The sequence below is a fragment of the Cimex lectularius genome, unplaced genomic scaffold (assembly GCF_000648675.2).
Source record: "Cimex lectularius strain Harlan isolate CLEC.00 unplaced genomic scaffold, Clec_2.1 scaffold297, whole genome shotgun sequence".
In the NCBI taxonomy this organism is placed as follows: domain Eukaryota; kingdom Metazoa; phylum Arthropoda; class Insecta; order Hemiptera; family Cimicidae; genus Cimex; species Cimex lectularius.
The window spans coordinates 254587-277812 of NW_019392866.1; the positions used below are offsets into that span (position 1 = coordinate 254587).

The 23226-nt window shown below is 34.0% G+C and overlaps 2 protein-coding genes across 2 annotated transcripts; one reads left to right on the forward strand and one right to left on the reverse strand.

Annotated features, from left to right (window-relative positions):
• The first annotated feature begins 141 nt into the window (after nt 1–141).
• Nucleotides 142–15151, forward strand: LOC106665269 (polycomb protein SCMH1). Its single transcript, XM_014391590.2, has 13 exons — nt 142–444; nt 552–694; nt 6353–6497; nt 6562–6824; nt 6888–7122; nt 7183–7368; nt 7426–7572; nt 10416–10595; nt 10870–11070; nt 11145–11309; nt 11368–11544; nt 14603–14757; nt 14823–15151. The coding sequence occupies exons 1-13, from the start codon at nt 417–419 to the stop codon at nt 14958–14960; spliced, it is 2163 nt and encodes a 720-aa protein (XP_014247076.1). The 5' UTR covers nt 142–416; the 3' UTR covers nt 14961–15151.
• Nucleotides 15152–16355: 1204 nt separating this feature from the next.
• On the reverse strand, nt 16356–23198 carry LOC106665221 (probable ATP-dependent RNA helicase DDX10). Its single transcript, XM_014391486.2, has 13 exons — nt 23032–23198; nt 20028–20219; nt 19802–19952; nt 19624–19745; nt 19444–19565; nt 19180–19381; nt 18913–19075; nt 18647–18830; nt 18371–18547; nt 17954–18317; nt 17450–17542; nt 17153–17391; nt 16356–17093 (listed from the first exon to the last, which is right to left on the reverse strand). Exons 1-13 carry the CDS (start codon nt 23140–23142, stop codon nt 16946–16948), a joined length of 2268 nt encoding a protein of 755 aa, XP_014246972.1. The 5' UTR covers nt 23143–23198; the 3' UTR covers nt 16356–16945.
• Between the last annotated feature and the right edge of the window lie 28 nt (nt 23199–23226).

The window sequence follows — 23226 nt, forward strand, 5'->3', positions numbered from 1 at the left end:
ATACTATACCAAGACTTAAAAGCGATAATGATTCGGTGTAATAATTTGTTTACTTTAAAATATAAAATTGTAAATCAAATTAGAGGTTTTTTAAAAATCTTAGTTTTTATTCAACACGTGTCAAGGGGCAACACTGGACAGAATTTGTCCAAGTTTTGAAGTTTATTGTTATTGTTCGGCTTCGGCTGCACACTCGGATCTCCGTCAGGTGGAGAAACGCGATTCCGCCCTGTATGTATTATTCTTCCTCAAGGCCCTTGGCCCTGAGATGCTTTGGTCGTTGAGCCGAATTCGAGTGGAAGCCGTTTTCAACGCCTCGTTTCCACGACATTAATCAATTCGCCGTGCCGTTCGGCCGATGAATTTTTAATCGGCGGCTCGCCTGGATATCCGAATCGAGCGAACGGCTTATCGAAATGTCGACCGGCCAAACGAAAGGAAGAGGTATTTACCCTCCCGAATCAATTTTTTTAATAATATAAATTTTTTTAATTCAATTGATAAAATCACAAAATAAAACTGGTTCTATCCCTTCTGTTTATGTTCTAAAGGGAGGCCTGCGAAAAATAAACCGAGCTGTCACTGGTGCTCGGAGACGAAAGTGTCGCTGAAGTACATCCTGCCGACTCAGTACGGAAAAAAAGAGTTCTGCTCTGAAACTTGCCTTTCAGAATTCCGCAAGGGATATCACAAGGTACCATTAAAAAAAATATATTATATAAAACACTACACTGACATAACAAGTTAAATTGTGTCTAAATCTGAAACTGATAAGAATTTTTAGTACCCAAACACATACTACAGCTTCATTACACTTGATAGATGTATTGGTTGTGGTGTAATATACCCTTTAAGAGCTATTGTATCCTCTGTTCTGTGCCTAATGCACACCGGTGAGTCATATTTCATCAAGGAACCTGATTAGTAGGCCCGGTTTCAGTGGTTGAATCTCTTGTTCTACAGTCACATTGTACATCCCAAAGCATTTCCTCCTGTGGGCAAGTGTGGCACCACAGTTCGTGTTGCCGTCTCCTCTGCTTCTTTGCAGGAACTGCACGTGCCCTCTTGGATTATACCAATCTTCTTTAAATGTCTGTTTAGTTTGCAGTATCCTGTTAGGATTCACAGTTTTTCCTACTTCCTTTGATACATTCTATTACTTCTTTCTTTCCAAATTTTTTTACAAGGTTCTTAGATTGTTTGTGTGCAGAGTGAGTTCCATTGTTCCCTCATTTTTTTTTTTTTAATCCTTCTGTCTGAGGTACTCATTGAATACTTTGTGGCAAATAGTTTATCAACCAGGCAAACCTTTGTATTATTTGAAACGATAAATCAATAAACATGATATACAGGTTGTACATTGGGGGGAAAAAAACTGCAAATGATTAAAGCCAAGTTGTCAGAAATAGTACAGAACCTTCTTGAATATGCCAATACTGTTTGAATTGCATTTCTTTAAATAAATAATAATTTAGAAATTAAACATTCGTAGCGTTTTAATGAAAACCCACATTGAACATTGAATTCCAATCCAATAAAATGATAAATAAGAAAGAGCGTTCAACAAGCAATTTTTTGTAATTATTGCAATTTAGTGATATCAGATATGTTAGTTCGTGTAAAGATTTAAATGATCTGATAGTTCTCTGATTACAAATAAATTGGATCGATCTGAATATCCTGATACGTTTATTCTTGTTGGATCCTTCGACCAGGAGTGTTTCCGCAGTTAACCGTGTTCGTTGATTGAGTCTATGTGTTTATCTAAGCATTGGGTTTGTGTCATAACCGATTGCGCTCATTTGTTATACTTTTTTGTTTTAATTGACCGAGATTCCAAGTTTTTAGCTACTATATCAATATATTTATGAGGATTTATCATTTGTAGTCACTGATTCTAACAATTATCCTTGTTATATTTCCAACCAAACTATCTAATGTATTTGTCCTTTTTCTTGATCATTTTTCTTTCACTGCACTTTGAGTGGGTACGAGTTCCAGCTACATTTTAGTATGTAATTTCTAGTATAAATTTCTATATAATAGAATTACTTGTTATTTATTATATTATGATAATATGTTCAATGCTGCATCTTGATGTTTGTATTCCTATAGTATGTTCATGTATTGATTTATGTTCACAAGTGAAAGAGCTTACCCGTTATTACCTCTCTAATACAAATCTGAACTGAGTAAACAAGATCAGTTTTGTAGCTTTCATGTATTTATTGTTTAAATTAATTAATAATTTTAATATCCATATTTCATTTTTAATCAATTCTCTTTTTCCTATATATTATTTGTTACGGCTTTGTACGTGATTATCCTTCAGTAAAATGACCATCCTGATCTCAAAACTTTATACTTTGCCACTGAAGTATTCTATTTTAAAATTGAAAGTAGTCAAGGTCTCTTTGAATGGTAGTTTACACTGGAACCAAAAGTTTTTCAATAAAGTACATGAAAAAGATCATATTTCCTGCTTTACATGGGTGAAAGGAAGATTCAAGAGAAATTCCTTATGAAATTAGAGACAATCTTATTAACAGTATGCGTAACAGGTGCCCAGTGGTTTTACAGGACATTATACATGGTATTAATTGTTTAAAAAAAATTTGTGCCCAGTAAACAAAATTATAGAATTAAAACCTTTTATTTGGTTATTTTTCAAAATCCAATAATTAATTTTTTTTCTTTTCTTTTTTTTCTTGGCGTTATGATCTAGCATATTAGCCATGGTGACAATTCTTATATGTGTGTTAAAATTAGGGGGGGGGGTTATCGGGAAAAAAGGGCCAGAGGCGACGGTGGGAATCGAACCCACGACCGCAGCGTGAGAGTCTCTCATGCTAACCACTCGGCTACCGCGGTCCCCAATAATAATTTAATTTTCCTTCAGGAAAAACATAATCATTCTAAATAAATTTTAATGCAGTTAATAATAAAAATAAAATAAAAATGGTTTGTTGTAAATGCTACAAAATTGGCAATATCCCTATTCATTTTTGAGTTTGTTTATTTTCTGTGTTTCATTTTTCGTTGCTACACCAAAAAAAAACCTGTTGCGTTGATTATCGAAGTGGCCATGCAATGTGGGTAGAGGTGTTTCACTTTTAGTGCAACATAAAAAAAAGAAACCTGTTAAATAATTTTTATTTTTATTTATAATGAATTGGCTAATGGTGAATTAAATACAAATAGATATGTCACATATAACAAAAATTAAAATTAATAAATAATGTTAATTTACAATTTTAATTTTTATTTAGAAATCGTGAGATGCGGTCTAGTGTGATGTAGGCTCAAAGTGTTTGTCTTCTGTGTAATTGTGCCATTCTTGCGTGTCATGTTAAGAGTGCTAATCACCATACACTTTTTGAAAAGTCACTTTCATGCAATTCCTGGTGTCTGGATGTTTTATAACTTGTACAGCCTTGATTTTTAATTTACGAAAATCTGTAGCATTACCTATTCCCAAAATATCAGTCACCATCTTGTAGATGCTGTTGGTATATCTGCGAGTAAAACATCATTAACGTTATCCCTCTGTAGATACTTAGTGCTTTACTTTAAAATCTATTTTAGAATATCGTAGTCGTATTGGTCCATGATCACATTGATTATGTGTAAATTACCAACTCCTCTATAGCATGGGCAGCCGCAAACAAGCACTGCCCCCTATATTTAACCATTGGTAGTGTATTCTTTAATTTCAAATATTTCCTTGGCTGAGACATAAATTTGCTCTTATTGATAAAAATAAGAGTCTCCCAAAATACATCTGGCTGCATTTAAGTAGCCTTTAACTAACTGGAGTAAGTAGAGTTTCTTTCTAGGATTGCATCCATGCATGCCTTGATTTCATATTGTTTGAGGTTAACTGAAATATAATCGTGAAAGAATACCTGCAATTTCAGGGCACTTTTTGATGGGTTGTGATTACTTCTTTGAGAATGGCACCCTTTTGGATGGTGTTTAATTTTTCTGGCTGGCCTTAATGCAGTCTGTTTTCAGCAGCTCCTTATACTGGCAGAGGATGTAAGGAATTGTCGAGGGTCACTTTGAGTGTAATTCCTATTTCATGGAATGATTTTCCTTCATTACATAAATTATATAATCTAACAGTTACTCCGTGAGTGGACTGCGGAATTTACATATTGAAGGCTAATATTGTACTAACTAAGCAAAACGTGATTATTATTAAGAGAATATTGCGCAAAGTAAACAAAGAATCAGGCTGTAGACAGGGAACTTTGGAAAACAAAAGCGTTTACCTAAGTATCCGAGAAATTTTTTTGTCTCTCGATTAACATATTCAAAATTATTATGAAAACAAATAACATTTAAATTAATCATTTATTTTTTAATATTCAAAAGCCTTTAAATAATACAATAAAATTTACAAAATAATTTTTTTATATCCTATGATTTACAATAAGAAATTTGGAATTCATATTTTGGGCAAACCAATCCAGTAGGTGTTTAGAGATTTTTTGAACTGTCATTAAATATATGTCATTAATGATCATTTTTCTCTAATTATCCTCTATGTTTTGGTCTGGAAATATATCTCTTCAATGGTGGACTTGTCAGTCCAGTTTGATCAGGAACAACTAAACTATGAAATTCAAATGTCTTAGAAAAATTACTTTACTATTTTTAATCAACTGTTTTGTATTTGATGTTATGACATGGACAGTTTTGAACATTTGTTATAACTAGGGCCCGGATTTGTTTGCAGTTGTATATTCTGTTTGCAACACATATGACTATGGTGATCATCTATTTATTCGAACCATATTTCCCATGTACAAAGGTTCCAATTTTATTCTGCTATTGCAAACCTGAAATTTTTTTAATTACATGCTTAAAAAATATAGATTAATTAGGCAACTAAGAACGTGAGAAAAAAGCCTAAAATTTTATTCAAGTTTCAGTTAACGATCCAGGACCAAAAACGTAAATAAACTAAAATGTTATAATTCTTTTTGAATAATCGACCTCGTATTGAGGGACCTATTTTCAAAACTTATTTTAAAATGAATATTTATTAATCCAAAAAGAAAACAATACATATAGGTTTAAAAATAATATTAGTTTGGTGATGTCTCTGACATTCATGCTGTGTAGTTTAATTTTTTAGTGTAAATTATATAGCATGTTTAGGCGTTTTTAATGTATATTATATGGCATAATTTCAGGTTTTATTAGTGCACATTTAAGGATTTTTATTGCTTATAAATCTGGGCTTTAGTTGTAACCATGTATGGTTATAGAGAGGTCAGAGCAGTGGCTGAATTCTCATATTTACCATGCATTGCCCTCCGAATTTTATTTGAGACTATTCCTTCTAATTTTAGCTTATTTCAAAATAACCTACACCATAATGGTAAATAAGAAGGAAAAGAAAAACAAATATCTCAATTTATGTACTCAATTTGTATAATATTGAACTCATGCATATGTAAAATTTTGCACAACTGGATTTCACTGAAACACAATAGTGTTAGGTGCCTCACCCCATTTGTAGGCCCACCTGATTTATTGAAAAGAAATTGTGTATGCTGAAGAGGCTAGCTGCCTTGAAATATAGTCAAACTTCTGATAAGAGGACACTTTTTGGGAATTGGATGTCGTCCGCTTGTTAGAAGGGTTCACATGTGAGAAATTATGAAGTGATAGTAAAAAATGAATTCAAACGTATGAACATCGAAACTTATTTTCTCTTTCTCATGGACTTGAATGACTTCAATCTTTACTCTGACAGAATGAATTTTTTTTGCACTCATTTCCGAATCAAATTGTCATGATCACAATCTGAGAACTGACTAGGAAAAAGAATGTTAGAAGTGTCCATTTGTATCGTAAAAAAAAGAAACTACATTTACATACAATTTACAAAGTGCAAAACTGAACATAATAACTGAAAAGGTTAAAATATTTATTTTTATTTCATGATTATTTTTCTTGGCAAGAACTTAACAAAAACATAATTTCAGTATTTTTAATATATCTGACTATTTTTATTTAACTAGGTTGGTGATTTATTTATTTTTTCCGTGTACCTTGATTAGCACTATTGTGATTTTTATTGGTGGTTTGTAAGGCTTTTTTAATGTTTGCAAGTGCGTCCACCGTTTCATTTTGCCATAAGCCTGCATGCCCTTTCACCCAACACAATGCCACCCTTTTTCCTATGATTTTTGTTTCTAGCATTTTCCTACAGATTTGGGCAAAAATATAGTTTCTGCATTTATATTCTGGGGTAAGGGATGGTTAGAGATGATTGGTTTTGTATAATTATACATTTTCAGTATATATTTTATTAAGCATTTTATAATATTATTTCCAGTGCGCTTGTTCTCAATGTGATAATGTTATAAGGAGTGTTCCTATCCGACTTGAAATAGCAGATTCTCCAAATTTGAACTTTTGTTCGAAGGTATGCTTAGAAGGGTACAAATCCAAGAATAAAATTTCAGAAGAAAAACTTGAAGGTATTTGTAAAATTTAGAAATTGAAGGAAACAAATTTTTTCTTTATTGTTGTGATATATTTTAGGGAATGAAGATACCCCTGTGGAGAAAGTTAAAAAAGAACCTGCACCAGGACAGACTCCGACTTCCCCGGTAGCTACACCACCAGCACCATCGACTCCAGCATTTATTCCTTCGGCTCAGCCCGCTACCCCATCGTCGACAACCACAACATCCACCCCTGCAGGAACTCCGTCTTTCCCTCTTGTTCCATTCCAGACCTTCGATTGGGACGCTTACCTTAAAGAGACAGACAGTATTGCAGCTCCACAAGAATGTTTTCAACAAGTAATTTTATTTATCTTATTTACATGACTGACAGGTTTGTTAATGTTTATATACATTTTTTAGAGTGAAGTTCCTCCTCCGAATGAGTTTAAAATTGGCATGAAACTCGAAGCTTTGGACCCAAGAAATTTAACTTCAACTTGCATCGCTTCAGTTGTAGGAGTGCTTGGTCCGAGGTTACGCCTCAGGCTCGATGGAAGTGACAATAAAAATGATTTTTGGAGGCTAGTCGATTCAAATGAAATTCATCCAATCGGATATTGCGAAAAACACGGTGGTATGCTTCAACCACCTCTAGGTATTGAAAGAAGTGTCATGTATTTCAAACAATGAAAATTATTTAAAATGATGTTTACAGGTTTTAGAATGAATGCTTCATCTTGGCCGATGTTCTTATTGAAAACTCTCAATGGGGCTGAAATGGCACCCGCCAAAATATTCCAAAAGGAAACCCCTTCTCCAAAGACGAACATGTTTAAAGTCGGTATGAAACTGGAAGCTGTCGACAGGAAAAACCCCCAGCTCATTTGTGCTGCTACGGTCGGTAAGTAATTTGTTTGAATTATTAGTGAAGTAGAGAGAAAAAAATGGTTGATTACAGGTGCTGAAAAGGGAGATCAAATATACGTTACATTTGATGGCTGGAGAGGTGCCTTTGATTACTGGTGCAATTATAATTCAAGAGACATATTTCCAGTTGGATGGTGCGCCAAGAGCGGTCATCCATTGCAACCGCCAGGTCAAAAAGGTAATGAATTCAATTCAATTAATTAAGCAAAATTTACTTTTTATAAAACTCTTCATTTTCCTTCAAAACTAATAGCCGGTTGGGGCAGTTCAATAGTCAGAATCAAGTCGTTAGGAAGTAAAGTGTAACATTGTTAGCAGTTCATAACAGTTTTGTTTCCTAATGCTATTATGGGTCATTTGGGCTCACTACAGGGTTAGATCAGTGGGTACAATATGGGATCAAAATGAGGGCTTAAAACAGAAATTAAATTTGGACTGTTTTGACAATAGTGCACAATGATGTCAATAGCCTGGTGGTACTCCTACAAATGGAAAACTCCAGTTATTTCTTATGTATGTTTGTTAAATCTACACACATCCATTGGTACACTATCAACAAAATGCAAGTCTATTTAAAACTTTCGTCTTCCATGGTTTGAGCTGCAGCCGTGTAGGGTTTGTAGCCAAAATACTACTAAGGGCTGTCTATAAAATATAATTGACCATATGACGAAACTTCACTCTCATGTGGCAAAATATGCATTGGCGAATCTGTTCTTGGATTTTAAAACAGTAAAGTTCAACTCCTGGAATTTCTTTTCTTGTGGCAGAAAAAGAGGCAGATGCCATTGTGCTGTTGTAATTCTATATATTGTTCACAAAATCTGGACAATTAAGTTATAGTTCCTTTAACTCCAAACTGACTTGTATTTCTGGGAGTTAAATTAGGCGTTAAATAATTAAATAATTTTAGGAGTTAAATATATATATTTTTTTAATCAAAGTATTAAGCTCTGCTCGGGTTTGAACATTTCCACTAATATAATACAGTAGAACAGTTGTGATTATTTACAGGCCTCTTATTAATACAACAAAAATACAATGCACGATTAAAAAACACCAATAATATAAAAAAATAATACTCAATAACACAATATTAGTACTAAAAAGTACTGTAAGTGTAACTGCAAGGCAGAGAGACATACACAATGGTCAAAGCCCGACGGATGACTAACAAAGTTTGAATTCCAGTGCCATTATTACATTATTTATCGTCCTCGTTATTAATAATTTATAGTTTTGTTAATTTTTTAAATAAATTTGAGGTCAGGGTTTTCATGTAAGCCAAAAAATCCGTGGAGCAGTTTGGCTGTAATTATGATCAGAGTTTTGGACGCTCACAATTATATACAAAGATATTCAAATATCCAAATTGTCTTTCATAAAGTTTTGTTTTCTGCCAAATTTGATATAAAGTTATATTATTCTATCACATATTTAAATAAATTTAACTTATTTGATTTCTTTCTAAGAGCCTCATTGCTTTATTATAATTATATAGTAGGTTGTCCGGAAAATAATACAGGTTTTCATGTTTTCCTTCAATTACCCCTCTATTTAATAAATTGATGGATTATTCTTTTGTACAAATGTCAACACAAAAATGTTTATCTCAGTAGCATTTCATTAATTGGGAATAATTCTGTCTTTAGAAAGATGTCAATGTGCTTTTGATGACATGATTTTCATGTAATTTCTTTTTACGAGTTTAAACTCAGTCGGAACGATGCCTAAACAGCCAGAAACATGAAGTCTGGGGCGATGTGAGTGAGAGCACCATTCAGGTATTGTTTAAACAATTTCAAGAGGGAGACTAGTCTTGAGGGCAAAGAAGGTCGTAGAAGGATTTCTTCTCTAGATGATGTTCTTGCAAGTTTGGTCGAAGAAAATCGCAAGTTTTGTTCAAAAGCGTGCAGAGAATCTCAGTTAGCAAATTGACCATTGCTGACTACATGGCAATTGGAAAGATGAAAAACCTCAAAAGTTGAGTTCCCCATGCATTAAACGATTTAAAAAAAAGTTATGAAGTTTGCTCAACACATCTTTGCCAAAATAAAAGAACCTTTTCTGGATAGAATTGTTCATGAAAAGTGGATTCTCTTTAATAACAGCACATGTTCTGTACAGTGGTTCGACAAAGGAGAAGCAACACCACATTTTCCAAAGCATCCAACTCATCAAAAAAAAGGTGATGGTGACTCTTTGGTGGGCTTCATTTGGGCTGATTACTTCAGCTTCTTGAATTCTTGTGAAACAATCAGCGCTGAAATGTATAGCTCTCAAATTGAAGCAATGCACTAGAAATTAGTATTATTGAAGCCACATTTGGTCAATTGGAAAAGGCCGATTCAGTTACACGACAACGCTCGGCCCAATGTCTCACATGTGACAACACAAAAACCATTGCATCTTGGTTCTGCCTCACCCTCTCTATCCTCCAGGTCTCTTGCGTACTGACTATTTTTTCAGATACCTGGACAATGTTGTACAGCATAAAAAATTTATTGAACAAAAGACGTTAGAAAACGTGTTTACAGGATTTGTTTACAAAGACGTAAAATTCAATTTGTATAGAGAAGTTACCATCACATTGGGAAAAATGTTTTGAGAGTGATAGAGGGTATTTTAATTATTTAAAAAAATTAAAATAATTTATTTAATTCTTTTTATTGTACAACCGTAAACCTGCATTGTTTTCCAGACAACCCAATACTAACTCAGTGGTATTGGTATTTAATAATTTTCTTAGATTAGAAATCAAAAATTAATTTAAAACAGTGTTATGCTCACAAAAAATAATTTCAGAAAGGATTGGTTTTGATTAGGATGCCTTGTTAAATAATTCAAGAATGATTTTTTTGTGATAATTAACTCTACCCGAAGATTGCTCTTCAAATTCAGTATAATCTGGAAATTCATTATTTTGTTTATTTAATTATGTTGAAATGTATCAAGTTAATAGAATAATTATTTTTCTCTAGCACTGTTAGTATTTGTAATGACAAGAATATATCTTTTTAGGTGTAACAGGTCCAAGTCGGTTCAAAGCGAAAGTGTGCAGTTATCCAATTATGTCTAGCGACTCGGCAAATGCGGCTTCACCCGGTTTGACCCTGCCTCCTGTCACATTGCCTTCATCGATATCTCCAAGTTCAACATCATCAGACAATGTATCTTCTTCGACCAAAGTTACAACATCAGGTAACTTGCCTTTTATAAATGATGTACTTATAGTATTACTATTTTTCTTATCGTATAGCTTTTACTTGTTTTGCTGAATCATATTTTCTCCCCGAACGTTCTGTCATTAGAATGATTCATAAATCTTGTTTAGTCTATTAATCGATCTATTTCCAACATGCATTTGCTACTTAAAAAATGCCTCGGCATAAGTTTATCCCTAGGAAAAACAGTAATACCAAATTAAACTAATTTGTCGTGTTCATTGTTTTTTTCTATTGTAAATTTGTTGTAGTCAGCATTTTCGTTAATATTACATGTTGGTGTGGGCCGTATCTCGATCCACGAAAACTGTCAGAGTTCCCAAGCCAGTTTGGGCCAGGCTTGATAAACAAAGTCGCTCGTGAGTGTATACAGAACTTAATTGATTCTGCCCTTGACCAAAAGCAAGTTTTTAACATGTTGAGAGAAGGAAATGGAAAAATTATTATCACTGGTAAATTATTTTTTAACAGTTTATCTAAATGATTACTGATTTATTAATTAAAAAATTGTTTTTAAAAACTATAGCATCTTTTGACAATAAATCAGTTTCTTGTCAACTTGCCCCGATTAACAAAGAATCTGAAATGTGGTCGACAATCAATTTACTCTGCGAAGAACTGCTTTGCTGTGCTAACTTTCTTTCCCCGTCTCCCAACTCACAATGCCAGAAATGTTGCAACAGGAAAAAAGGTTTTATCTCAACTTTTTGTCCCCTTTCGATACATTACATTGAAAATTTGTGTTTTAGAAACACCAGAAAATCAAGTTCAGAGCACGGTTGAAAGCAAAACGTCGCCTGGAAAGGCCACTGCTGCTGTTAATTCAGTTACAGTCAACGGTAACAAAAGAAGGTGTTCAGCTGAAAGTTCTTCAGACAGCATAACCAAGCATTGTGTCGTAAAACAGCCTCGGAAAACAGTACCAGGTAAATTTTTCTTACAACTTATTAAATTTGATTATGCAATAACACTTTGAAGAGAATTGATTGATTCCAAATTTATGCCTGGTTATTTGTACTGTTTTATTTTTTATTATAGTTTATAGTTTGACCGTTTACATTTTTTCACTCTAAATATTTTTCTGTTGGATTAACGTAAAACTCACTTTTAAGTTCACTGGATGTATTTAATTGGTCTAATAAGTCTATAATCATTAATGTAGTTTTTAAAATATAACAAAATAAAAAATTTCAAATAAAAATAACAACAAATGATATTTAGAAGAATAAAAATCCTGAAACTAATTATGCTGCACAATGCATCTTAAATAGAACAAAAAATGCGGCAAGGAGTGAAAGCGAACCTCTAGGCCCCATACCATCAATTTTCCATGCTGAGGTCCATACCTATCATATCTCCAGCTCTGGCTAAAAAACAAGTAACCCAGGACATAAGGAGTTTAAAGAAAATGGACAGGCTGACAATCAATAGTAAAGACTTGTGTACCATCACAACCATCGGGTGGGAACTGCAAATTGGCTTGGCACACCCCATGCTAAAGTGTGGAACTGAACAAATAGTTGGAGAAAGAAACGACCACACACTGGATAAATCCACCCGATACAAAACAATCAGTTTATTAAGTTTTATTAACAAGTTTATTAACATTTCAACCGTGAAAATAAAAATATATTCCTCGGTAGACAGGAACTACATTTAATTACACCTGAAAAAAAATTTGAAACCATTTGAGCCAGAAACCTGCTGACTTTGACATGAAGAAATTGAGAAATCATAGCATGTCCTTTGGCTGCAAAGCTCGGGCCTGGAAACAGTTGTTACACCCAAAAGTTGTTTCGGGTCAGAGCAAAATTTATCCCGGTAGCTCGTCGGGAGTGGGGGGGTAAGAGTGGAGGGGCAATACACAAAATATATTAAAAAAATAAAATAAAAATTAAAAAAAAATATTAAAAACCAAAGAAATATTGGTGAGTTGGGCGCCACCCCATTTTATGCGTCCAGAGTAATGGGGAACTCCTTTAACTAAAAAATATATCCTTGTTTGTACTCTAAATAAATTTGAGAAAAATAAATAAATAAACAAAACTATCAATATATGAGAGGAAAGTAGTATTTTCTATTAAAAAAAATGAATGATTTACTTTATTCCATGGCGGACACTCGCCATGGGGGGGTGCACTCCAGGCAAGGCCACTAGGCTTGGGCCAGGATAAAGCCAGCCTAACACGGCGGGGCCTGATCAGCAACCTTACCTTCTCCTTATCGCATTCGAATTCCCTCTGCTTAAATGATTATTCATATATTTACGAGGTACCTGGCCATGCAAAGTAATCAAGCCAAACAAAGAAAAGGAGGTTATAATAATTATATATATGATTATAGTATATAAGGAGGGAAATAAAACACAAAAAAAAGAAATGAGAATCCTCTTAACAATGGGGCGATTTATTATTCCTAAGCAGAGTGAAATTAAAATAAGTACTTTGTTTCCTTAACCAGCTATAAAATAAACAATAAACCAGATCTGGACTAACTTAAAAGAATTAAAACTTAATCATCTAAATTAACAATAGAAAATCGCTAAAATTAAAACAAACAAAAATCACTTCTTCATGCAGTCTTTCCCGTAAACCAACAATTTTACTTGGAAATCACAGGTCCAGCCACAACCATCCGCCGAGTCCTCCTGGGCACCAGTCCTGCCGAAACCCGCTCCAAATAAAGAGAAAATCTCCAGAGAATTGGGGCCGCCTCTATATCCTGTCCGAAAACCGCGAACAGACAGTCCTCGTCGTCGCCGTGGTCTGGTGAGGAAGGCGCCCGGTGGAAACTCCAAAAATGGAAATACCCACGAAGGAAAATAAAATCCGGACGAGCCGTTTTCCAAAGAATCTCTATTCGTTTTGCCCACTCGTAGGTGTTTACCGCACTGTTCTCTTCGGCGACCTCTGGCACGGTCCAAGCGATCGCGTTATCTCTTAATCCCCAGCACTAAATACACGCTCGTAGTAACAACACTCATTGCTGATTTTCACCAATTTTTTTTAACTAATAAAAATGTATCCATCTTATTACAAGGTTACACACCTCCTCACAAGAAAAGGAAGCTGATCGAGGCGAGAAAATAAAAAAATAAAAAATTGATTTTGGGGCAAAAAAAAAACCACTTTCCTCTCTTACAAACATGATATTATAAAACCCTATTTTTTTGTCACACAGTAAGCCTTTTCGGAAAGGTGAATATGACGCCTGAAGAAATAAGTAAAGAACTGCTTTTTTATTTTATTTTTATTTAATTATTATTATTATACTACAGCTTATTGTACTACTGATTTTTGGGGGGCTTGCAACATGTGTGTGAATTTGAAGTCAAGAAACTCCTTTTGAAGTGGGTTGAGACCAAAAAAACCACAATTTCACAAAAGTTTAGGAGAGACTACCAGTGTAAACAGAAAAGGCATGTAGATAATGATGGTGTGAAAGGAAATGTGTGGTAGGTTTCCATTCACTACCGAGGTGTGTACTACACATTGGATACAACCTTAGCCCAATAAATGCCATGAGTGACCAGCTACTCCTAAAAGATTAAAATCCACGAAGACAGGATAACTCATCACTGGTCCTGGGGAGTATACAAGCCTGAACAAGATAATTCATCACTATTCCAAAAAGGTTAAGGGTGTGCACTTTTCGAGGCTTGAAAATAAAGAAAGGTCCATCCACAAAAGATCATTTATATTTCAATGAAAGAAAGGGAGACTGGTCACCAGGGGGAAAAGTATACAGGCTGTGATTGTGACACATCAATTCGAAGATGAGTATGAAAAAAAGATTCTTTCGGTCAGATGTGTACTCTTCTAATAAGCGGACAAAAACCCCATTCCAGAGTGATGATCACTTATGGAAAGTTATAATATATTAAAACTCTTCTTGCACTTCATAGCAACAAAAGTTTTCCATTAGTCAATTTACTTTTGATATGTTAAACTAAACAAAAGTGTGTTTGTTTTGGTTTTTCTAAAGTTGAATTGGAAGCTGCTACTTCAACAACCCCCACGGAGTCTATTCCACCAAAGTTGGCCGCCGATCCTGCTGAATGGTCGATTGAAGATGTAATTGTACACATTACAGTTACTGATCCCGTTTTGTCAGTGCATGCAGAGCTTTTCAGGCGGCACGTAAGTTCAGTTCTTCTATTACATTCTTTTTAATGGATAGAGTTCTAATGTTTGCACATTTTCAGGAAATCGATGGCAAGGCGTTTCTTCTTTTAAACTCTGACATGATGATGAAATACATGGGGCTTAAACTTGGACCAGCACTGAAGATCTGCAACCTCATTAACAAGATTCGAGGTGGAAGGAGGCATGCGATCACGTGACCTGAAAAGCACGCTTCTGTATATAGGTTTTAAAATTAGCTCCTTAAGTTTATATATAGACAAATTAAATAGTTGAATTAGTAAGTTACCAACATTTGCCTGGCAAGTTTTGAATAGACCGGTCACATTTTTTGTTTCTTTTTTGAAAAACTAAAATCAAGCTTGAATTGTATTGACTGAATTTTAAACAACACAAACGGTTGGTTCACGTGTTTTTTTTTTCATTTTTGGTGTCTTTTGTGTGATGTCTCAATTTTTTGATTACTTGTCATATGCAATGAATTGAAATTTTATTGGGGTTGCAAGTCAATTATATTTTTATATAGCTTTTAAAGCCATTTTTTTTATTTCTACAAAGGATGTTACACTGCTGATGTAACATTTTACGCTTTTCCCCTAATATTTACAAGGTAACTGATTACCTTAATTTCCTCTAGATAAGTAATTCAATCTCTTATTTGAGATTTAGCGGGTGGCTACTGATGTTTTTTTGTTGTGATGTTTTATAATTTTAAATTGTTTATGTTTTGTACTATAATCAATTTATATTCTGACTGTATACTACATTGTAACGATTACTTAATCATGTAAATAACTATAAAAAGGCTTTTGGTATATAATTTTAATTTAAGAATTAAATTTTTAAATATATGCCAAATTTGATTTTTTATTTTCAGTTTAAAAAGAAATCTTGTCATTTATAAGCGTCAAAACAGTTTTATAAAAATTGTATATGTAAATTAAGATTTAAGTAGATGGAACTGTTGAAATAAATATTTTATCCTAATATTGTGTCTTCCTAATAAAAATTACCATGAAAAAAGTCTCAACAATTTCAAATAACCTCAAAATTCACAGTGAATATTTATTGGGATACTTTTATTTTTTCCACAACAAAATCTTAATCTAATAAGTCAACTACAACTCTAGTTATTCAGATATCGTGAAATGCGGTCGGGTGTGATGTAGGTTTCAGAAAAACATTTTCTTTATCGTGCCAACGTTTCGATCTTTTATTGAGATCATTTTCAGGGCCTGGGATTTACAATGTTTACATTTAACAAATACATTTAGGATTTGGAAAAGTTAATTTATACAATGCAAAATATATTTTATATTCTAAATCTGGGCTGAGTCTATTAACAAAGGGACATTCCCCAAATGATGCTTGCCACAATCAGCATCCACAGCATTGTACTTTCCAAATAATCCCTTTTTGTACCAGTTTCTCTACTGGAGTAGTGTGAAAAGAAAATCAAGTCAGGGGAGTTCCCACACCACGGGTCGATCGGCGAAGATGGGTGTCGCGCATGGTTGACACAACCCCGATTTATGATGTCCCACATCAGTACATATTTTTAGCCTTATGACAACCCTTCAGCACTTAATAAACTCAATGTTAGTTATTTATTTTCAGTTGTTCAACTATTGGAACTTTGCTTTCCAGGCTCATGGGAAACATACTGTGGCTTCCGTCTAGGACTGCGACACCCCTCAATTTTCTTATCTTGCCAACTCGGCAACTATTGCAGGGCCAGGTTTCCCTGATTTGTGAGAAATTTCACATCATTCCTCTCTGCTGTGACACCCTTCGACCTACTGCTTAATTATTGCAGTTGTTTCCCAGATTGGTAAGGGACGTAATGTGCCCCACCTAACTGAAGGGTGCAGATAGTTCTTTGGCTCCGTAGAGTGTACAGGAATGCCACCCTATCTGAGAATTGTGCTTGAGCACAACAGTGAGTATTTGGGTCCCATGTTCCGATTCTTGGAATTAACAGGGATGTTCTATTGTATTATGTATAGTAATAATAGTTGTGTGTACCTAGTTTGAGTTGAGTGAAAGTAATTATTAGCATATGATGTGGGAGTGTCTATGGCAGAATGTAGAGTATCAACCCTCAATTATGTTCATTTTATATTTAAAAGATAAAAATGTTGAAAAATGACATTTTCTGATTTTAAAAATAAAATTAATCTGTAATCTACATTTTAGATTCTAAAAATTTAAGGGCTAATTCTTCTTTTTCTTTTATCGACAAGTCATTTTCTTTGTCAATGGGTTCATCGTCATGATCTTCATTTCCTTCGTTCTCTTCATCAGAAGGCAATTTCCGCTTCTGTCCTCTGGGCCTGAAATGATCCCTTATTAACAGACATTTATTCAAACAAAAATAAATCTACAATCTTACTCGTTCTTATTTTCTTCATTGTCGCTGTTCTTTTCTGTATAGACCTTATCAGGATCCGGGAGCCAGGAAAGGTCCGGCTCGGAATCTTCATCTTCTGACACATCAAGATGAGCCTTTTCTTCTGTGCCTTCGTCTGTTTTCTTATTTTTCGCTTTTAACTTCTCCTTCCTGGCCTGTCTCCTGGCTATCAGCTTCTCTCTGAACAACTTCCTGTCCCATTTGTCTTCCTCTCGTAACACCTGAAAGTGGAAATTTTTAAAAATATGTTCTGAGGCTTTGAAGCCAATATGAACTTACTTTCCTGGCTTCTTCTATATCCAAGCCTTCGCCTGATATATCGTACATTTTGCCGGCTTCTGTCACTTTCTCTTTGGCTTGATCAATTAAAGCCTAAAATTAAAAATCATGTACATTGCACTACTCTAGAAATTGACACATCTCCATAACATGGTCAAGCTAAGAAAATTCAGTTTTTTAAAAAGCTAATTTGAAAAATATAATGGTTAATATATAATATTAAATAATTCTGAGAAATCACCTAAGAACATTTCTCTTATTGATTATACTACACTGTTTTCAGTTTGCTTTTTTTCAAATGGTTAAACAGTATTTTAAAAATTTAAAACATAATCAAAGCGATAAAAACCACTTTTTTTTTTCAAATGATGGCTCACAGGTTGTTTCCTTCTTTATTCAATCTGTGAGTAAGAAGAATCATTTGAAAATAAGTGAATCGACATACTCCATCTTTATTATTTCTTTAAAAACTGTTTGTTATGAATATGTAATAAAGTGAAATACCTCTCCTTCTTCTGAGAAAACAATTTTTTTATTAGGTTTAATTTTCTTCTTTAACATCCTTTTAGCTTGTTTTACTTTGGTCAAGGCTTTGTTTTTGTTCTTTTTCAATTGTTCTGACACCGATGCTTCTTCTGACTCAAATTTGTCGAAACCAACTATATCGTGGTTTCTACGTTTCATGGTCAAAACGTCATTTCCCTTGTCACTATCATCATCGCTATCAGAGAAAAATTTATAATCAGAAGGCTCTTCTGATCTGAGAGGGTTCGCTTCACTCTGTGCGTTTCCTTCGTGTGATTGTGTTTTGTTCTTTTCCGCTTTCTCAATAAACCGTATTCTTGGAGATATAATAAGACCCAAAGACCTAAAAAAGAAATGTTTGTCATTTAAATTCATTTTTAAAATTATTCATAATACCTAGCAAATTTATGAGTGTCTATTTCTTTTATGTTAAAAACAGACTTGTCTTTCATCAAATAGACAGACTTTGTGTAAGCCACAAATGCTCTTTGAGCTGAGACTTTAAGCTCTGGATCCTTTGCAAGAAACGCTTCCATTTTTGCTTGGGGCGAGACCATTTGCTGAGGATTCACCCTTGAAAAAAATTAATTTAAATTAAATAAAAATAAATTAATTAAAAAAGTATGAGGAGATTTAATAATCCAGACTATTTAAATTTTAAAATTAACATACTTAATTTCGTTAATCGGAATCCTGTTTTCTTCCAATTTGTTAACAAAAGCTTTTTCTGAAGGGTTGAGAAGCAGTAAGGATTCACCTCCTTTAAAAATCCTAGCCGTCCTTCCTGATCTATGAATATATGTTTCTACATCTTCAGGACAATCTGCATGTATGACCCAATGAACTTCTGGAAAATCTGTATGCAAAAGAATAAAACAAAAATTATTTATAAAAAAAACAACTCGTAATGATAAAAACTACTAGGGGAAATAGAACACCTAAGCCTCTTGAAGCCAAGTCGGTTGCAAAAAGAACGGCGTGTTGTTTCCTCGAAAACGACTGATAGACTTCCATTCTTTTATTCTGTTTCAATTTCCCCGTAAGAGCGAACAGAGTGTTGTATGGTCTCAGATGGCACATTATGTCAAATATGAATTTAACCTAATAACAAAATTAATTAAAGAACCTTTACATAACATGTGTGGTGATTAGTGATCGTTAGTCTATGATTATTCTTTACATGACACTTTTCAATTTTAACATACCTGATTGCATGTGGAAAAAAATATCATGATTTTATGCTTCGGGTGTGCTTTTATAAATGACCAAAGGACTGATATTTTTTCATGCTGCTCACAGATAATGTAACTCTGAGTTAGACCCTCTGGTGTTTTGTATTTTTCATGCTCATGTACTGAAATGTATGTTGGATTGACGAGACTTAGCCTTGCTAAATCTTTCACCTTTCTAATAAACAAAAAGTTGTTAAATAAGCAAATAACACTCAGGGTCAATTTAAAACTATTTACTTTGTTTGTGTTGCAGAAAACAAAAGAGTGAGACGCTCTTTCGGAAAATTTTCAATAATCGCATTCATTTCTTTTTCAAAGCCCATATCTAAACATCTATCAGCTTCATCGAGTACTAAAATCTGCATAAATGCTGCCAGTTAGAAAAAAAAAAATTAAATAAATAAATAAACAAATGACCTGTAAATTTGTACAGTCAAACAGAGGATTGATGTCCATGTGTTGTAAAAGCCTTCCAGGCGTGCAAATTATAATATTGATTATATGCATCCTTTCTTTTTCGAAAGACAGATCCTTACCACCTACAATATAATTATTTTGAAAGTAACTATTTTTTATTTAACATTAACAAATTTACCAATGATAAGGCCGGCCGAGAAGTTGTGGTGTTTACCAACTTTGACCAAAGTCTGATAAATCTGCAATGCTAGTTCCCTTGTTGGTGTCATTATAATTGCACCGATTCCATCAAATTTAGTCCACTGTTTCCTATAAAGGATTTCAAGCACCTAGGAATATAAAAATTGCCCTGTTATGTAATAAGATTAAAGGCTAAATACTAATGGGTAATCTTGGTTTCATACAGGTAAAAGGAAGGCAAGTGTCTTGCCGCTCCCAGTCTTTGAGGCTCCAAGCACATCCAGGCCCCTCAGCGCAACAATGATACTTTCTTTTTGTATTTTAGTCGGGACAGTGTAACCTGCTTCTGAAAGGCCTTTTCTTGTATTTTCTGTTAACGGTATATCATCAAAAGTGTTTATCTCAGAACTGTCCACCTATAATAATATTCAAAATTTGGCAAATGTACTTCTAAATAAAGTTTATGGCTAATTTAAACAAGAACCAAAAGTTAGCAAGCAGAGATTTTTTCATTTTTATGTAATTTATTCCTAGCCTGTACATAGAAGCATTTTTTTCCCAATCACAAGTCAGCACTACTTATCACAAATGACATCAAAGAAGTGTTAGTAGGAGGTACAGAAATCTCTGAACTCTTGTGGTTTTCCCTATTCACATATGAAAAAGTGAGGAAAGTTTTCACATTTGCAGAAGTCCGATTTCTTTATTTGTGGGGGGGGGAACAGTTGGATAAGCAATTTTATGTTCGTATTGAAAATAATTATTTAAAAAATGAGTTGATAGTTCTAATTAACTCTCAGAAAACTTTTGCCTGCTTTCAACATACTGTTCCTTCTTTCTTCCGAGCCTGTTTTTCTCTCTCTCGTGGAATTTGTGTCACATAATGCCTCCTCTTCCAAAACGGAAAAAAAAACGTCCTGACCCTTGTTGAAAGAATAACTATTTTGGACATGTTACATTTGTTATGCAGACGAAAGCTTTTTTTCAAAACAGCTCAGGGAAATTTTAACCTTAAGGGACCAACTTATTAAAAACGCAATGGATTTCGACCCATCTTTAAATCAAGATGATTTAAGCTGGGTCTTAAGATCATCAACTTAAAGTTTTAAGTTTAAAAGGGATGTCAAGGCTGGTTGAAATCCTTATGTGGAAATTCTTAAAGTAGTTAATTATTTGGCAAAACAGCGAACAATTAATAGTTATTTCTTTCCATGCACGTCAAAAAATACAAACAATGAAAATAATTAACATTTCAAACACTGTTATTTCTGCTATTATGTTTATTTTGAATAAAGTTTTTTTTTAGTTCTAAATTGTATCTCAATTTTTGGTGTCATGTAACATAACCCTCCTTTAGCATAGGAAAATAGACACAACATTCATGGATTTAACATTCACGGTAGTTTTCTGGAACCAAACCCCCATGAATGTTAAGGGATACTATATACGGTAGTAAATGGTACAAAAATGAAATTGCTGGCGATATCGCTCTGGTTTCTCCTCACCTGGCAGAATTACAATTTAATATAAATGCTTAATATTAACTTCTATAGTGTATTCTAGATGTAATAAAGGCTTGGTACATTGCTGAACATAAGCTTGGGTGGGCACCATAATTCTAGGCCACACATTTACCTTATTCACAGTTTTTCTCTATTTATTTATTTTTTAACAACAGTATTTCAACTACGAGGTTATATGAACCACATGGTGCCGGTGTTTTTGAAAAAAGCTCATATGTAAGTATGTCAGGTTCGAATGTAGTGGCCCTGTATTCAAACCCGGAACTTTTACTTACAGTGATGAGCACCTTGTCAACGCCAAAACTGTTGCGGCCACCAATGCCCCTTAATTTGAGGTTTCTAGGATAATTTTTGTACAATGACCACTCCCAATAATTTGAAAGAGGAGTAGGTTCCAATTTTGTAAGGACCAAGATCTAATATGGAAGGAATTGTAACATTGTACTGCTACGTTAGATACATTGCTGCACTTATTTCTTCCGACATGGTAAAGCCTAATTCCACACTCCACTTAAAGAATTTACTGCTTGTAAGATTTTGATTAATACACTGATAGACAAATTTATTGACGACTTAGGTCTACCAATGAGTTAAGACAAGTACGTTTCAATTTCTTCCAGGACTGTAAGAAGAAGGCTCAATGAAAATATTTCAGGGTCAGGCTCATGGATCTCTTCTTACCACAGCTCAGAAAATGGCCATGCTTCAATTCACACAGTATAATTAGATGTTTGAAGATTGGGAATAATTTCTCTTGAGGTGAGGTGAGAGTTGGCCTCAAATCAGGACAAAAATACACCCCATGTCGTTTGGTGTCACCTGAGGAACCATTCCATGGTGGTTCAATGATATTCTGGGGTGGTATTTCCTTGGACGCCCATCAGAATTGGTTCTTGTGAAAAGAAGATTTCTCACTTCGCAAGACATAATCAAAGAACATTAGTGCCATTTGTTCCCACATCTATGAGGAATTCTTGCTCCTGCAGGATAATGCCAGTCCCACAAACATGTATTGTAGGTGATTGATGATTAATGTTGAGTGTTTGGTGTGGCCAGCTCGAAATCCATATTTGAACTCAATCAAACACGTTTAGAACCAACTTAAGCGACAAGAATGATGGAGAAACCCAGGTCCCTAAGAGTTAGAAACGGCTATTCTTGATGAATGGGAAAGAATTCTTCAGAAGCTTATTGGAGATCTTTTCTGTGAAATAGGAGCTATTAAAAAAAGGACAGAAAAGTTTTTTTTTGCTCTTTACTTAATATTTTTTTAAGGATTAGGTAATATTTTCTTTTCAAAAGCCTTATTTTTACAAACAAACCTAAATATATTAAAATGTAAGGGTGGTGTGTTAATTTTGTCCATCAGTGTATATCACATAGTTTACATGGAGATCTTTAAATCACCAAGGGCTATGAATTTTGAAATATACAGGTCATTTAGGACCGTACCGTCTGAACATGACGAGTTTGTTTAAATTTAAAACAGAATAGAGTTGTTGATATATACAAGAAAACCTTTTGACAAAACTAGCCGCATCGATGTACTCTCAAGAAAACGTATGCAATGAATTGCCATATCTGAGAGACTTATTTTTGCTAAAAACAAAAGAGAGAGAAAAGGATAAGTGCATTTATGTTTACTCAGAGTTGAGTTTTTCTTCTTTTATCATGACATCCATAAATTGTATATATTTATACGTACAGTATCGTATTGTTGAACAAGTTGTTCTAATTCTTTCTGTTCTGCTTCCCTCTTCTTGATTTTTTCCAGTTTGTAGTCTTTTTGCATGAAATTACGTTTGAATTGCTTCATTTTCGCTTGCGTTGAAAATACCACGTGCTTGTACAATTAAGAGCTTCAGTCAATGGGGGAGGTTACAAATGTTTATAACAACCA

Excerpts from the sequence above, each read along its gene's own strand:
- LOC106665269 (XM_014391590.2), top strand. The coding sequence starts at position 417 with ATGTCGACCGGCCAAACGAAAGGAAGAG. Across the intron at positions 11,310-11,367 it reads ATGTTGCAACAGGAAAAAAG|AAACACCAGAAAATCAAGTT; the intron begins GTTTTATCTCAA and ends TTTGTGTTTTAG. Across the intron at positions 11,545-14,602 it reads GCCTCGGAAAACAGTACCAG|TTGAATTGGAAGCTGCTACT; the intron begins GTAAATTTTTCT and ends GTTTTTCTAAAG.
- LOC106665221 (XM_014391486.2), bottom strand. The coding sequence starts at position 23,142 with ATGAAGCAATTCAAACGTAATTTCATGCAAAAAGACTACAAACTGGAA. Across the intron at positions 19,076-19,179 it reads TTTTTTCCACATGCAATCAG|GTTAAATTCATATTTGACAT; the intron begins GTATGTTAAAAT and ends TTTTGTTATTAG. Across the intron at positions 18,831-18,912 it reads CTTGGCTTCAAGAGGCTTAG|ATTTTCCAGAAGTTCATTGG; the intron begins GTGTTCTATTTC and ends TTTTGCATACAG.